The 16817-nt window shown below is 46.2% G+C and overlaps 1 protein-coding gene across 2 annotated transcripts in view; it reads right to left on the reverse strand.

Moving 5' to 3' along the window:
• The window catches only part of LOC147883886 (ALG6, ALG8 glycosyltransferase family), a 35231-nt gene extending 19440 nt beyond the window's left edge, over nucleotides 1-15791 (reverse strand). Inside the window, exons 1-2 of one of the 2 annotated variants that reach the window (XM_087398531.1) lie at nucleotides 15166-15791; nucleotides 15001-15073 (exon numbers count right to left, since the gene is read on the reverse strand). In XM_087398531.1, the coding sequence (XP_087254657.1) occupies nucleotides 15001-15073; nucleotides 15166-15720 (628 nt within the window). In that variant the 5' untranslated portion in view covers nucleotides 15721-15791. Of the gene's footprint in view, nucleotides 1-15000 lie in introns of both variants that reach the window. The other variant, XM_087398530.1, reaches the window with a different exon arrangement.
• Between the last annotated feature and the right edge of the window lie 1026 nt (nucleotides 15792-16817).

Genomic DNA, 16817 nt, shown 5'->3' on the forward strand with positions numbered 1-16817 from the left:
GTCATAAGCCATATGGGTTACAATAGACCGTTTGACAAAGATTGCTAGATTCTTACCTACTAGATCAACCATCATAGCAAGTCAATTGGCTCAGCAGTTTGTTGACCAATTATTTCATCTGTATGGGTTGCCCGGTGACATAGTTAGTGATAGGGGTTCTAAGTTTACAAGTGAATTCCAGACACTTATCTTTGACAAGTTAGATATCACTCTTAGTTTTGAGTTCCTCTAAACATGCACACTCTGATGGCCAAACGAAAGTAGTCAACCAAGTTTTGGAAGATATGCTTCGGGCATTTGTTTCCAAGAGACAGCCTTCATTGTTACGCTCTAGCCGAGGTAGCATGACCTCGGAAGAATCAATCGACATTTCCCTTAAAGGATCTATATTTGTAAAATATTTATTTGCGCTTCATGTAAATGATCGGGAGGGAATTAATGTCAAGGTCCTAGGTGAGGGTTGATAGCCCCAGACTAGGTGGATCTAAGGCTAAGGGTCTAATGCAAGAAATGTGCCTAGGGGCAAAGGAAACTAAAGCATCCAAAGAGAGGGGTGAAATGTTGCATTAGTAAGGCCCTATGATGATGGCATCTGGCATCTAGATCCATCTAGGGAATTGGGGCTTGTTGGAGTTAGTGAGAGAAGAGAATGTACTGTTCACGTATGTTTTAAAAGAGAATTCTCAGTTAGCTCTCATGCTTCACCAAGATAGGCTGGGTGGAACAAATTCGGTGCTTCTCCCGTGATTTGCATGTAGTTAGTAGTTAGTGTGTAACAATTGGTATCAGAGCTCATGGAAGAGATCAAGGGATGGATGAAAGATCAGAGCCCAGGCTAGGTGCGAGATACGTGATGTGTAGAAGAACGGGACTATTTGTGGGTTTGACGGAGGGGCTTGATCGACGCTGGCCTACACAAACGGCGTCGAATTGACAGACCTACGATACCAAGAGAGGGGATCTGGTAATTAAGCGATACGTGGATGAATGGGTCCCGCAAGGATGGTTGACGAATTGCGAACGATCTAATGACGGACTAGCGGGGTAGATGGACACACGGACAGCGTGTTCATCTGAGATAAGCTACCAATAGAATCAATGAAGGGACTGACGCACGGGCAGTGGTTCGTAAATGCAATATGTGAATCAGACGATGTGTGATCGACGAATTTTGGAGTCGCGACGAACGATGTGACTTACAGTCAGAGCCATGCATGGTCACGTAAACAGTTCGTAGGCAGGGACGTGTTAATTGTGATCAGGCAGTTACTTGGAGGCTGCAGGATTACGGAGATTATGGGGAGCCTGTAAAAAAGAAAAAAAATATGTTTCGTCACTTCGTCATATCTCCCGCTATCTAGTTATGTGTCTGGCTGGCCCGTAATAGTTTTTGACCTGCTTCCCCGGCGCACTTACGGTCAAAGCCCTCCAACGCCACGCAAGCGGCTCGTAAGCTGATATTGGATCGACCCTCAAGTAAAGCTCTAGGCTGAAGAATTGTCGCAGGAGCGTAGGGGCTTGAACGATGTGGAGCTGAGACCGATTCCCTCAGGCAGATTTAGACCAGGGAGCACTTTACTCATTTTCCCTTTTGTTCTGTCATTCCTGTTTTGTCAGAAACAGATTAGGCTTTTGTGGTTGTAGCAGTGTTTGCAGTTTACGATGCTATAGCAGGGACAGATTAAGCCTGTGCATGTACCTGTGTGTTTCAGTCAGAGTTAGTTTGCAGGAATTTCCCTAGTATAGGGAAAAGCGCTATTTGGGTTATGCATGTGTCAAATGCCTAGTCAGTGTGCATGTGGGATTGCAGGAATTCCCTAGTATAGGGAATTGTGTCAGAGTGTCAGTACACTGAATTGTGTCAGTTTATAAATATAGTGTTCTAGCGGTGTTTTAAAACAAAATAAAACAAAACAAAACACCCATTGAACTAAATGGAAGCAGAAGAAGGGGCTTCCAGGAGGGACCCTGGTGAGTCAGGAGTCCGGCCGACCCAGCAAGTGTCGCACCTAGGAGCTCACACCTTATCTGGCAGGATTGCATTGCTTGAGGATGCTTTACAGCAGTTATTTGCGCAACAGTTACAGACAAATGCAGGGCAGTCTGAACTTACAAGAGTAATACATAGTATGTCTGCCAGACCTTCTCGAGAGGAGAAAGAAAAGGCTCCAATAGAACTGGAGTCTAGTGTCCATACGGTCGAGCCTAGGAAGGCTAAAGTACCAAATATTGCCAATTACAGGCTGGAAAAGTATTCTGGTCGGATGAACGACCGTAATTCTGATGTCATTGAGACCTGGTTACACAAATGGGACGAGGCGTTCGCCATTTGTGAAATCAAGAATGATATCAAGAAGATCCGCAAGGCCACCCACATGTTTAGTAAGCAACAAAAAGATCGTATAGCATCCACTACCTGGAAGGGGTTTCAAAAAGAATTCAGGAAACACCTCTTACCTCCTGACGAAGCATCCCGAGCTTGGGATCAATATAGGAACCTTCGTCAGAGAAATTTGTCAATGGCAGAATACACTGATAAGTTTCGAGAGAGCGTAATGAAGGTCGATAAACCCCTGCCTCAATCAATCCAAGTGAAAGATTTCATATTTAGATTGAATGATCGGATAAAAATGAAAGTTCGGGCTAAGTACGCGAACACGTTAGATGATGCAATAACCATAGCCCTGAACTATGAGGATGCCAAGGGCAGCAGGCCAAGTGGGTTTGCACACGTCAGAACCCAGTATGGGTATCCGAAGAAATCTGGGTTTAAGAAGAAATGGATTAGTAAAGGGAGTGGGGTTCTCAGCCGAGTAGTCAAGCCAAGCAGGCGAAACCAGCTGAAACTCCTAAACCAAGTACCGCCATTGGAGTGAAGAGAAAAGTAACCCCAATGGCAGCCCAGGCTTGGTCTAAGTCTCCCTTAAACCCAAAACAAAGAGAAAAAGCAAGGAGAGAAGGCTTGTGTTTGGAATGCCTTCAGCCTCATCAGTGGAAGGATTGTCCACGGAATAAAGATCATCGGATGGCTGAGATGGTGGACTCAAAATGCGGCATGGAAATGGAGGGAAGTCCTAGAGCGGAAGAGATGTAGATTCAGCTAGCGGGATCTTCTCAGAGGTCAGTACCTTGTTTGTTATGTGTGTCTGTTGCTAAGCTAGTAACGAGTGCACCTGATAACATCCTATCTAAGCCCGCAACAACAGGGTATACAGCCTTTAATGATACGGAGTTAATTAAAATAAAAGGGCAAGTGACCAATCATGATGTCATTGTGTTGTTTGACTCAGCGTCAACTCACAATGTGATTAACTCCAAGCTCGTGAAGAGGCTGAAGTTAAAGACAAGTCCATCTGACTATGCGTATACAGTCAGGATGGCCGATGGAAGTTCAACTGAAGTATGGGACCAAAGGGTTACCCAATTGAAGCTTCGTATTCAGGACTATGCTGAGAAGCTTGATTTTGAAATGACCAAGCTTGCTCATGCAGATATAGCCCTGGGTATGGCGTGGCATTCTAGGAAGAATCCAGCCATTGATTAAAAAAAGCACGTGTATCAATTCAAGATGAATGATGTGCTTTATGTCTTGCGAGGTGAAAAAGATATACCTCAGGGACCGTTGGTTTCCGTGATGGAAATCCGAAAAGGTCAAGGAGAGTTTTTATTCCTTTGCACAGCATCCGTAGAGCCAGTTGATGATTCTTCGGCTAGCACTGATGTTACGCAAAGTGGTGAGATGGCTAAGCTGGCTAATCTTATAACAAAGGAGTTATCTGAATGTTTTAGGAATGAACTACCTTATGGGTTACCTCCAGTGCGGAATGTTCAGCATAAGATTGAACTGATTCCGAGGGCAGAACCTGTAAATAGACCTCCCTATAGAATGAGTTTTACTAAAGAGGCGGAGGTGCGTAGACAACTGGAAGAATACCTCAAGTTGGGGAAGAATACCTCAAGTTGGGGCAGATTCAACCAAGTTTCTCACCTTTTGCTTCGCCAGTGATATTAAAGAAGAAAAAGGATGATACGTTTCGCCTCTGTATAGATTACAGAGCATTGAATAATATCACTGTTAAGCACAGGTATCCGATGGCTCGGATTGATGATTTGCTAGAGGCATTACATGGAGCCGTGATTTTCAACAAGATAGATCTTAAGTGTGGCTACCATCAGATCCGGATTAGAGCCGAGGATGTGCATAAAACCACTTTCAGAAGCAGGTTTGGTCATTATGAGTTTTTGATAATGCCCTTTAGACTTACCAATGCTCCAGCTACATTCGTCATGCTTATAAACGATTTACTTGTAGTACATTTTATTGACGATATTCTAGTGTTCAATAAAAGTATTACTGAGCATCGTGAACACTTAAGAATAGTGTTCAATACTTTGAGGAAAGCCAGTCTATATGTAAATAAAAAGAAGACTATATTGTGTATGGTTAGACTTGAATATTTAGGGTTCATAATTACTCCAGAGGGGGTAGAAATGGATCCGAAGAAAGTGGCTACGATACTAACTTGGCCAATCCCTCAGAGTCTGACCGCGTTACGATCATTCTTGGGATTTGTCCAATTTTATAGAAGGCATATCAAAGGATATTTTGAAATAGTATCGCCATTGACAGATCTGACCTCAGATAAAGTACCTTTTATATGGAGACAGAATCAACAAGAAAGTTTTAACACCATAAAACAAGCTGTGGTCACAGGACCGGTGTTAAAAATAGTTGATCCCCAGAAACCGTTGTTCCTGGAAACCGATGCAAGTGGCATTGCGGTAGGAGCAGTTCTCCTTCAAGAGGGAAGGCCAGTAGCCTTTGAAAGCAAGAAGCTTTCTCCCTCTCAAAGGAATCGGCCAACTCATGAATTGGAGTTGTATGCTGTTATCCATGCTTTGAAAACATGGAGGCATTATTTGTATGGTTCAAAGTTTTATGTGGATGTGGATCATGATACTCTGAAACATTTTTGTAAACGACCTGACTTGAGGGACCGCCAAGCTAGGTGGGCACAACTCATGCAGGAGTTTAATTTAACGATTCGGTACCGAAGAGGAAAAGATAATAAGGTTGCTGATGCGTTGTCTTGCATTATGCACAATATGAGTTTCACGGTATTAGAGAGTGCTCTAATGACCGAGATCAGAGAAACTCAAAAGATGGACAAGTTTGTCCAGAGCTTATGGCCTAAAGCTCATGTGTTAAAACCCGGGGAAAATGAAAAGGATGACCTGGCATCCAGAAAAGGCCAAACTTATGCAAGATATACCATAAGGGATGGTATGCTGAAAAGAAATGGCAAGGTTGTAGTACCTAGTCAGAATGATCTCAGGCAGAGAGTCATTCGACAGTGCCATGATAGCCCATGTGCGGGACACCCAGGAGTCGAGAAGACATATGATCTCGTAAAGCGAGATTTCTTTTGGCCAAAGATGAAAAAGCATATTCATGAATATGTGACACGGTGTTTCTCGTGTCAGGTAAGTAAGGCCGAGCGGGTGACGCCACTCGGACTTTTACAGCCCTTGGAAGTACCACTAAGTAAGTGGGAGAGCATTTCCATGGACTTTATTGTAGGGCTGCCTACGACACAAGGAGGGTATGATTCTATCCTTGTGGTGGTTGATCGTCTAACCAAGATGGCTCACTTCATTCCGACTAGAGAGTCTGTTAGTGCCTTACAAGTGGTGGATTTGTTCATTAGACATATATTTCATCTGCATGGGTTGCCTAGATCCATAGTGTCAGACAGAGATGTCAAATTTACCGGTCATTTTTGAACAGCGGTATTTGAGACACTAAGGACTGAGTTGGGAATGAGTAGTGGGGATCATCCTGAGACGGCGGATGGTCAGACGGAGAGAGTAAACCAGACTTTAGAGGATATGCTGAGGGCATATGTGTCATTGAGGCAACATACATGGAACAAATGGTTGCCATTGTTGGAGTTTGCCTACAATTATAGAAAACATTCCTCTGCAAGGTTCAGTCCGTTTGAGCTGAACTATGATTATAGACCAGCAAATCCAACTATAGTAGGAGTACCTCAGAAAGTGCCTAGTGCCGCGAACTTTGTGGTTCAGATGCGGGAGATGCTAGCACTTGCGAGAGCTAATATCCACCAGGCTATGAATAGAGCCAAGGTGTATGCAGATGAAAACCGGTCTATAAGAGTATTTAAGGAAGGAGAACAAGTTTTTCTCAGAGTTCCTTTGCACTCGAAGTCGTTAACTTCAGGGGAGTGTGCTAAGTTATCACCTCGATACTGTGGGCCGTGGTTAATTCTAAGGAGAATAGGCAAGGTAGCCTATAAATTAGAATTGCCACAGGGGTGTAAGGTGCACCCGGTTTTTCATGTTTCGTGCTTAAAGAAATTTTTACATACAGGTGACTCACTAATCGAAGGTGTGGTTTTGTTTCAGGAGATAGAGGATAATGCGAGACGCAAACCAACAAGAATCCTGGACCGAGGAACAATGCAAATACGAAATCAGAAAATGCCCACGGTGTTGGTTGCATGGCATGGTCAGCCTCTATCCGAAGCTACCTGGGAATCCATGTACCCGTTGCGAAGAGTGTTCCCAGACTTTATCATCGAGGACGCTGATGTCTGAAGAGGGAAGGAATGTTACGCTCTAGCCAAGGTAGCATGACCTCGGAAGAATCAGTCGATATTTCCCTTAAAGGATCTATATTTGTAATATATTTATTTGCGCTTCATGTAAATGATCGGAAGGGAATTAATGTCAAGGTCCTAGGTGAGGGTTGATAGCACCAGACTAGGTGGATCTAAGACTAAGGGTCTAATGCAAGAAATGTGCCTAGGGGCAAAGGAAACTAAAGCATCCCAAGAGAGGGGTGAAATGTTGCATTAGTAAGGCCCTATGATGATGGCATCTGGCATCTAGATCCATCTAGGGAATTGGGGCATGTTGGAGTTAGTGAGAGAAGAGAATGTACTATTCACGTATGTTTTAAAAGAGAATTCTCAGTTAGCTCTCATGCTTCAGCAAGATAGGCTGGGTGGAACAAATTCGGTGCTTCTCCCGTGATCTGCCTCTAGTTAGTAGTTAGTGTGTAACATTCATGGAAAAATATTTACCCATGATTGAATTTGCCTATAACAATGCAAAGCATTCAAGTACAGGTTTCACTCCTTTTATGCTTATGTGCGAATTTCAACTTAAGTCACCGGTAATGGTAGGATTCAAGGGAATTAAAAATGATGCTGCCAAATTATTCTTGCAAAATATGCAAGAAATGTTGCACTTTGCCGAGGAGTCTATTAGAAGTGCCCAAGACTGGGACAGATTTTGTTCTAATTGACATCGTTCTCCAGAGAGTTTGTGGAAGGAATGATGATATTCTTACGAGTTCTCAAGGAATCTACTAGTAAGGTTAAGAAGTTATCCCCCAGATACTGTGGTCCATTTCATATTAAAAGAAGAATTGGACAAGTTGCACATGAACTAGAATTGCCTCCTAAATGGAAGAAGTCATCCAACTTTCTGTGTCCATAGACTAAAGGAAGTATTAAGTGTTGAGGAGCAATTAGTAAATCCTTAAGAACTTATAGAGATTGAAGATTTGCCCTTTGTATGCAAGAACGTGAACGTATTCTTGGATTTCGTGAACGTTAAGTCAGAGATAGGACAATCACTGAATACAAGATAAAGTGAAAGGATCGTCTCGAGGAGGATTCTACATGGGAGACATTGACTAACCTCCAAAAAGAGTTTCCAAACTTTCTTATGACCTCAGGAGTGAGTTCTTAGAGGAGGGGGAGTATGCCATGTCCATGGACCATATCTAACGTGTGCTTTAGGCGCATAGGACTAGCTCAGGAAGACTAGGGAGGCTCGGGGCTAGGCAGGCGATTCTCGGGTTGAGTTATAAGGGCACAGATGGATTAGGATTCGAATTAGGATTTTTGCTATTTTTAGCTGCACTGGGCTCGAGCATAGATAAGGAGTCCAAGGATATGTTTCAGTGCGCAAGTTAGAGCAAGCTTAGCTCTTCCTTGCCGATCTAGATCCTAGATCGTGTTGCGAACTGGCATTGCTTCCTAGCATGACCCCAAACCCAATAGACGATCCAAGGTCCTTGAGCACCACCTGGTCATATGGGACGCCAAGCTGGTTGGGATCTGGTTGGGAGATGTCCCTGCAACTCAGCTTGTGGCTCGAAGGCAACGTCCCAGTTCCTCACAGACATCATGGTTGGGTGGTGAGCTAGCTGCACCCATCTATGTTGTTTCTATGGTCACTTCTCTGCGTTTGTTTGCATGTCCGAGATTCTAGGAGTTTGGGAGGTCGTGTCACTCCGGAGGGGACATGCAAAGCTATGGATGAACTAAAAGCTAAACTCAAAAAGATATGGCAAATATGCAGGCCACAACGAAAGGGAAACAAGGTGAATTCCCACAGTAACTCACTAAGGATAAAGAGGAGATACTGAAGTGGAAAGAGGTGGTTAAAAAAAGGTACATCAGTCCCCAAGGAGTTCATATCCAATGCTTTGGAGACGGAGCAGCAAGGCTTTGAAAGTCCAAGTTAGAGGACTACCAGTGGGCAACAGCCCTATGGCAGATGCCAAAGCATTGTTCACCAACATGGGTGTCAACCTCATGAGATGCAGCCTAGAGAGTGGGCAAAGTCGATGCACCAACCAGGCCATTGGTAGTGAGATTCCAGACCGCAATAGATAGATCCACCCTCATGAGTATGGGTGCAACACTGAAGGGCACTAGGGCTGTAACCGGCCTTCAGTTTCCTAAAGGGCAGTAGACCATAACTTGCATTGCATATTCATTATTCACAGCCACATTGCATCATTTCCAACCACTTAACTTTAAACAATACCACTTAGAAACAACTTGAGAAATAACTGGATGGAGGCTAGAGTGCCCCTGCTCAATGAAACCAAGTACAAGACACCACACTGGCCCCAAACACTTGGCGCTCCTTCCGGTATTTATTTATTTCTTTAGGAATGAAATTGGTACATACAACAAGGGCTCTCCCTTGTGCTCTGCCCACGGGCAATTCCACTGTCCAAGCCAAACCTTGGCTATAAACTGCATTCCATCCTAGTGCACACACTAGCACCCAAGTGCCAAGGCAAAGCTAAGGCATTCACCATTTGTCCATGACCAACTGTAAAAGTATCCAAGCATTCCACAAAGACTATAACCAACTATTAATGACCAGGCATCCAGACACTTCCCAAAAATCTCCAAATCCAATCACATGAAAAGGATAGCAACAAGAGAACTCAAATCAGCTTCAACTGACTTCAATCCAGCTCCAAAACACCTCCAGGAGTAACACATCCAGCAGTGAGGCTAGCAGGAGTAACAGGCAGCTAGGAGAGGGGAAGGAAGAGAGGGATAATGGGCTGGAATCTGAGATAGAATAGAGCAAGAGAATCATGGGCAGGAAAGGGAAGCTGAGCAGGCCGTACAGCAAGGGAAAGGGGCCGCACAACAGTGAATAAGCATCCGTACAGCAGCCTTTGGAATCCGTGCAGCAGCAGCAGCATTAATGACGTCCGTACAGCCAGCAAATAAACGCCCGTACAGCCAGCAAAATCACTCGTACTAGCAGGAAAATCATCCGTACAGTCCGCCTTGGATCCCGTACAACAGCACGTGAAAAGTCCGTACAATCAGCCTAGAAAAGCATGCATCTGTCCGTACAGCCTGCAATAAAGACCTCATACAACAGCGTTGAAAGGACCGTACAGCAGGTACATACTCCTTCAATGCAGTTCCTGCAGTCCGTACAGCCGTACAGACTGCCTCGAGATGTGTGCAGGCCAAGAAATGCAAGGAGTCAAGTCTTCCTTGGAATTCGTACGGCGTGCCCCTTCACCTCGGGATGCGTGAAGACATAATAATCCAAATAGAAAATGTACCTTAGCCTTGGAAGGAGGGAAAGAGGGTAGGTATGCATGAGGGAATGCCACGTGGCCCCCTCATTAAAGCTCTAACCCTTGCAAACCAATGTTCCGCAAACCAATGGAACATTGGTTTGCCCCTCGCATTAAAATGCTAACCCCTTCTAACCAATGAAACATTGGTTTCCTTGGGCCTAACTTTAAGACCCCTCTAAACCTTACCTTGCCCCTAGCAAGTAGGCCTAATGTGTGCACCTAGGGACTTCTGGGAAGTGTCTCTTCCCTTGGGCTAGCCCCCTAAGCCAAAGTAAGTCACGGTTCATAACTTCACGTCCCCGTGACAAGGGCATTCTTGGATGATGACATCACGCTAGAAGTCGAAGGAGGGAGGGTACGAGTAACGGCAGCCACACAATAAGGAAAATGGGCTACCTACAGAGATGGCAAAGTGATTATTCAAGAGAGGGAAGAAAGGAAAGAGGGGGAGACAGGTAACGCATGACGATGTTGGGCCTCCAGAAGGGGAGTCACTATGTGCAAAGATCTGTTCTGGAACCAAGATCTCATCTAATTCCTCTACCTTTGGCTATTCCTCATAAAGCATAACTTCTGACACATCACCATGAAATGGCTTCAAGAAACTCACATGAAAGGCGTTGTGAATCCTCCAATGATCCGATAGCTTAATCCTGTAAGCCACATCATTGGTCTTCTGCAAGACCTGAAAGGGTTCATAATATCTCATACTAAGCTTGGCATACACCTTGGTCTGACCTTTACAAGTTCTCAGCCTTGCTTTCTGGAAACACAAAAGAACCCAATCACGAGTTTCTCTAAAGAGCTGATTTGATCTTCTTATATGCCTCATCCAAATTCTTCATATACCTGTCCACTTCAAAGATTTTATGCCTCAAATGCTTTGTGACACAAAGGCGACCATGCATCATAAGAAAACCATTCTTGAACCAAATGTTGGAACGTGGGGGAGAATAGATGCATTGTGGCAAGAGGAGTGAGAACACATAAGATATGAGGCGAAGCTCTAGACTAGGCGGAGATGTAGCTGCTCGGTGAGCTCCCCCCTTGCGCCCGCGGCGGCCTGTAGGCTGCCTGCTGCTGCTGTTTGCTCCGCCTGCTGCCCCCTCCTCCTCACCACCCTTCTTCCTTGTCTCACCCTCACCCTCGCTCCGCCTTGCCCCTCCTCCTTCTCCGCTCCGCCCTGCCTTCCCCGCTCCACCTCCACCCCCCACCCTGCCTTCTCCCGCTCCATCTCCCCTTGCTGCTCCCCTACCCCCACTCCACCCCTCCTTCCGCCTCCTTGCCTCCCAACCTCCTCCTTGTCACCTCGCACCTTCTCCCATCCTTCTGCCCTCCCGCCAGCATGCCCCCCATGCCATTCCGCCTCCCCCCCACCTTCTTCTTCTCCTCTTCTCCCGCCTCTCCCGCCCTTCTTCCTCTTCTTCATTCCTTCCTCCTACTCCCCCTTGCTCCCTCCTTCCTCTCCTTCCCTCTACTTCCCCTACCGCCCTCTCCGCCGCCTCTCTGCCTCGCCTCGCCCCAACGTCCTTCTTTCTTTCCCCCCTTTTTTCATTTGCCTCCCTGCAGCAAGAGCATTCGTGTTTGTTACAGTGAAAGAAAATATTGGTGGTGACCTTTGGTCTAGCCAGAGGGGCTCTATGGCAACACCCTCGACTCCCACAGCCGTTAAGGTTCTTCTTTCCCCAACTGACAAGCAACAAGTACAGCAGGCAGTTCAGTCCCTCCAGGACAAGGCGCTTATGGGCAAAATTGTAGGCCTCTCGCCTACACAGAGACAGGTGCGAGAGTGGACCCAGGTGAGCTTGACATTAGAGGGCGACCACATCCAGTAGGTCACCATCTATGGAAGAGGCATTTTCCTCATCCAGCTGAGCTCCCCCGTCACTGCCTCGACACTCGTGGAGTAGAGCCCCATCCTCCTTGGCCCGCATCTAGTTTACCTCTTTCCTTGGTATCATGGGTTCACAGTGGAGGACATGGATACGATGCACCATGTTCCACGTTTTTCGGTTACGCTCCGCTTCTCAGGGCTCCCCAAGGAGTATCGAGCCATCCTCCCCTCCATTGGTCGGGCTTTTGGCACAATGCTCGAGTCCCCGCCAGAGTCGGCCGCCTCACTTCTAGCAGATGATGGAGTCCCCACGATCAGACTGGTGGTTGAGAGCCCGGAGTCCCTCCCCGAGTTGATCCTCCTCGAGACCCTTTAAAGGGGCACACTTCACCAGAGGGTGGAGATTTCCAGGCTACCAGGCCAATGTCTTTGGTGCAAACAAATTGCCCTGGCCTCCCCCATGCGCCTCCCCCGCAGAGTAGACAGAGTCAGCAAGCCCGAGTCCAGCGCCCTCTCAGGCAAGAGCTGTAGGAGTCTCAAACCCCATGGGTTACCTCCTCAGAAGGGAACTGGACCCAAGTTACAAAGAAAAAGCAACCAAGCAAGCAGGCCCGCAAGTGCCGCAGGCAGAGGGCCAATCGCAGAGAGAGGGACACGGTTGACCGAGAGGCCTCGAAGGAGGAACAGAAGGAGCCACCTCCCCCAGTGGCACGGGTCACCACCCATCTAGACGATCCTCCCGCTTCCGAGGTTCAGCCTCCGCACCCACCCTTGCAGCAACAGCGAGTCCCTCGAGCTCCAGATGCGGCGATGGCGGAAGCCGTGGACACTAGCCCGACAGCGGCTACAAAGGAGCTGACCCAGAGCCCCGGCGAGCCTCATCAACAAGGGGCACCTACGGTCGTCCTTATTCCTCCTCCTCTCCCTCCAGACCCCCCCTCCCCCTCCCTCAGCCCCCCTGCTATGGTCACCTCACCACCCGCCCCCCTCCGGCCCAGAAAGATGAGAGGGAGTATCTTCTGGCTCTATTGCTTTTGCAAAAACCAAATACGCAGAAATATAATTTTGTATTATAGAAGAAATAGCCGAAGCAAAAACAACAGGATCGGCTTTGATTGAGTTTTACATCCAATCATGAGTCTTGCTCCTGTGTGTCAGAGTAATCTTCCTATTAAAGGTGTCTACAACAGCCCGAACACGGTGACACCACAGCATACCAAACATTACATCACAACCATCCAGAGGCATGATATAGAATTCTTCAGTATCTGTATAGTTTTCAACGTGTAGCCGAAGCTTTCCAATGATGGGAGTGACTAGTACACTGTGCCCTAGACAAGCCAAGCCTGCTTCACTCAATTGCCCCATTTCCTCTGCACGGATTCCAAGTTTACTTGCCAACTCTGAGCAAATAAAATTCGCCCAAGTCCATAGGTCAAAGAAAATCAAAGAAATTTGATCATGCACTTGCCCCATGCTCAGCATAGCTCTGTGGCATCTCCATTCGCTTGTTCACTAATCACATTAGGCATCAATCTGGCAGTGGGCTTGGACTTCTTACCCCTCAGCTCACCCCTATTATTAGTGAGCTCCTTTCTCTTACGGTTTGGGCATTCCCTGGCTTGATGGCCTTCTTCTATGCAATGCAAGCATTTATGAGCTTCCATTAGGGCTTTGTTTTCTTCAGCGGACCGACATTTAAAACTTGGTTTATTACGCCTCTGACCTGCAACAAAAACAGCCTTGGAAGGCTGCTGGATTTTCCTTTCTAAATTTATCCTTCTTACTGCCTTTGAAGCCACTTGTCCTGCCCTGCAAAAGAGCATATGCTGTGTTGGCATTCTCGATCAGCTGTGAATATTAGTCACCTTAGTTTTAGTGCAATAATCCCGGATTCTTTTGGCAGCCCACAACAATACTTTTCAACTTGCTCAGACAGTGGCACATCCCTATAAGAGCTAACGGGTAGCAATGCTTCCCAAAATTTATTATTGTACTCTTCCAGGTTATAGCAATTGTTTGCATCCAGTTTATGCCAGGCTGTCATGATATCTACTTCAAAGTGGTAGTCAGCCACGCAGCAGAAAACACCTGTTTGAAATCAACCCAACTGAGTGGTGCCCTGCCCTGCAAAAGCAAATTGGTCCACCACTGTAATGCATTTCCCTTCAAGAAAGTGGCTCACTTCTTGATTTTGGAAGACTCAGGGAAGTTTCCACCTGAATAGGCTGCATCAAACTGTTGGATAAACGTTAATTTCATTGCTGTCCCACCTTCTTTAAGTATGTAGGCTTCCCCTTGCGTGTCAACTTATCATATACTGGTGGCTGTAAGAATGGAGACTGCACAATTTTCCCTAATTTTGAGCACTTTTAGCGCTACTCACCGTAGATTTACCATTCCAGGTCCTCTAAACCATTCCAGGTCCTCTTTCCTGCATTCCGAGCATACCAGTAGAGTCTCCCATATTGCCATGCATCCCAGTCTGCACTCATGTCTGCATACCAATATTTCCATACATCATATTAGGCATTCCAGTTTGCATTCCCCCAAAACATTTGCCCTTGGCGGTTTAACCTTGGCTTGGCAAGTCAAGAGGTGGACGCAGCTGTAAATGCAATAGATAGGGCCAAGAAAGACAGGCTATTTGCAGCAGCACATACTATAGTAAGTAAATGGACGAAAATGCAACGAATGCAACTAGTTGGTGATATGGTAAAGACAGCTAGGCTAGATAATATAGTCTATTCTGATCTATAAGTCTCTATTTGTGTGCCCTAACTTTCTTTCTTTGATTCGTTGACCAATCCAAGACGACTGTCCAGCAATCAGTCCTTGCCAGCCCTTATACCTAGATGAATCCAGGAACATTCCCAAACTCATAGTCTAAAAACACAACCTAGTGCAGTTTCAATCTCACGATAGTCCTTGCCAGCCCTGCCTAAATTTCTGTATCAGCAATATAGAATGCCAAGCTCGCATAGCGGACGTAGCAGACTTACAAAATTTTGTGGAGTAAATTATTTTAATGAACGGCTTCATCTTATTGGAGTTAGCAGCGCATTGAATGTTTTTTTGAATAGAAATAGTAGGATGCACAAGTACCAGAAAATGGGTGAGATCATAAGGATGTTCAAAACAGTACCTTGAAGAGAGTAGCGGTCTCATGCACACATTTATATTTTTGAAAGTGCAAAGTAAAGAAATGCAACAAGAGATAAGCCTGTACCTGTCCGTGGTACAGAAAGGGTCCAAACGCAGCCACCACTACAGTTACCACCGAGCTCCCAAGCGTCAAAAACCTGGAGACACCGTGGGGACCACGGCAGTAATGCCGAAACAAATACACAAAATAGACAGGACCTGCCACCGCGAAAAGGTGCTTGAAACACACCAAAATTGCGAAAACGACACCACCCATCAGGTCATTTCCCTCACTCAAAAGCGAGAGCGAGAGCAACAGAATTCCGAGCAAGAACCCGTTGTACTGGAAATGGATGTGATCGACCAGGAAGAGGCCCGGAGACCATACGACCAACGCATAAACAAGCCTCTGTCTCTCCAAGGGCAGGTTTCTGCAGCACCTCCAGAGTCCCCAGTACAAAAAGCCGTCAGCTGCCATAACGGAGGCCCTCTGGAACAGAACCACGGTGTATCCTTGGTAATTGAGACCGTAATGGAGATCCACGATAAGAGGATCGACAAGGCGAGCAAAGTAGGACAGAAAGCATTCGAAGTGGGCAAAGAAAGGAGGATAGTCAAGAGTCCATTCGCTGGTCTGGTCAGAATACCACTGTTTGAGGGGAAGGGAGCTGGTGAGGGCAAGCCAATGGCGGTGTACCTCAAAATCTGTGCTATGGTAAGAAGGAACAAGGAGGAGCTTGATGCAGGTGGCAACACCGGCCATCCACAGGAGCTCCTTCCAACCGCCATGGCTCTTCTCCTTCATGGCTTGAGAAGGAGGACTTTGAGAGGAGTAATTTGCTACACAATTTCTCACGAGTCTTATACATTGCTTTCCTTCACTACATTCACAGAAAACCTGCAATCTCTTGCCAAGCACACTGTGCACACACTGCATGTGCACACTCCTGCCACCTCAGCACAGAGCTTCACTGGCACACCTCTTGCTAAGCACAGTGCCACATCATCACTGCATGTGACTCACAGTGACACATCATCATTGAGCACCATTTGCACTCCTTTTGCCCCTTCACCTAGATCAAGTCATATCTCTTGATCCAGGAAGAATTTGAGGGTGCTCCAAAAAGGAAAGTCGCTCGATTTTTCGTGCTCTACGCGCTCGTTACATCACGCGCACATTTCGACGCAAGTTACACTCACATTTGAGCCTCGCCGACAAAACCACTTCCTTCACGCACATTTGCCTCTACATCGACGCATCTGACCCATCACTTAAAAAGAACAAAGGAAAAGGAATTATTTGCTGCTCTTTCATCGATCGATGGTTGGTTTAGATCTAGATCAGAGTAGACTAGATCGCCATAGAGGGGACGCTTTGAATTCCCCAAGTTGCCAATCTAAGCCATGCCCGAAATTCCCGACTAGTACCTACTCGGAGTCAGTCCATACGCTCACATCCGATTTCACATCATTACATTACCTGAAACCTTACGTTCATCAGTTCAGTGAGCAGACTTCAGAGTTCAGAGGCATTGCAGATTGATTCAATGGGCAGATAGCACTTGATTTCACACACACATGCCACCAAAGTAAAGCCTATTTGGCTATCTCACGGCATCGTGCACATCATTTTTCAGCCTTGTAAAGCCTCTTGGCTATTCCCGGCATCATTGCCACAAGCCTTGTAACACAGATCAGATCTTATATACTGCAGTTCTATCTTCACCGACGGTACAGAGATTTCACTTGGCATCTTCAGTGTATTTGCAGTTGATTCATACAGAGTTTTTCAGGACACTTTTGAGTACATTGTTTGCACCATGTCGACTAGCAACCTCAATCTGGAGGCATCTGCTAAGTTAGACAACTCCAATTACGGTACATGGAAATACCGAATGGAGA

This window comes from Dipteris shenzhenensis, chromosome 27, assembly GCF_047967505.1.
Source record: "Dipteris shenzhenensis isolate YYH24624 ecotype China chromosome 27, Dip_SZ_1.0, whole genome shotgun sequence".
In the NCBI taxonomy this organism is placed as follows: Eukaryota; Viridiplantae; Streptophyta; class Polypodiopsida; order Gleicheniales; family Dipteridaceae; genus Dipteris; species Dipteris shenzhenensis.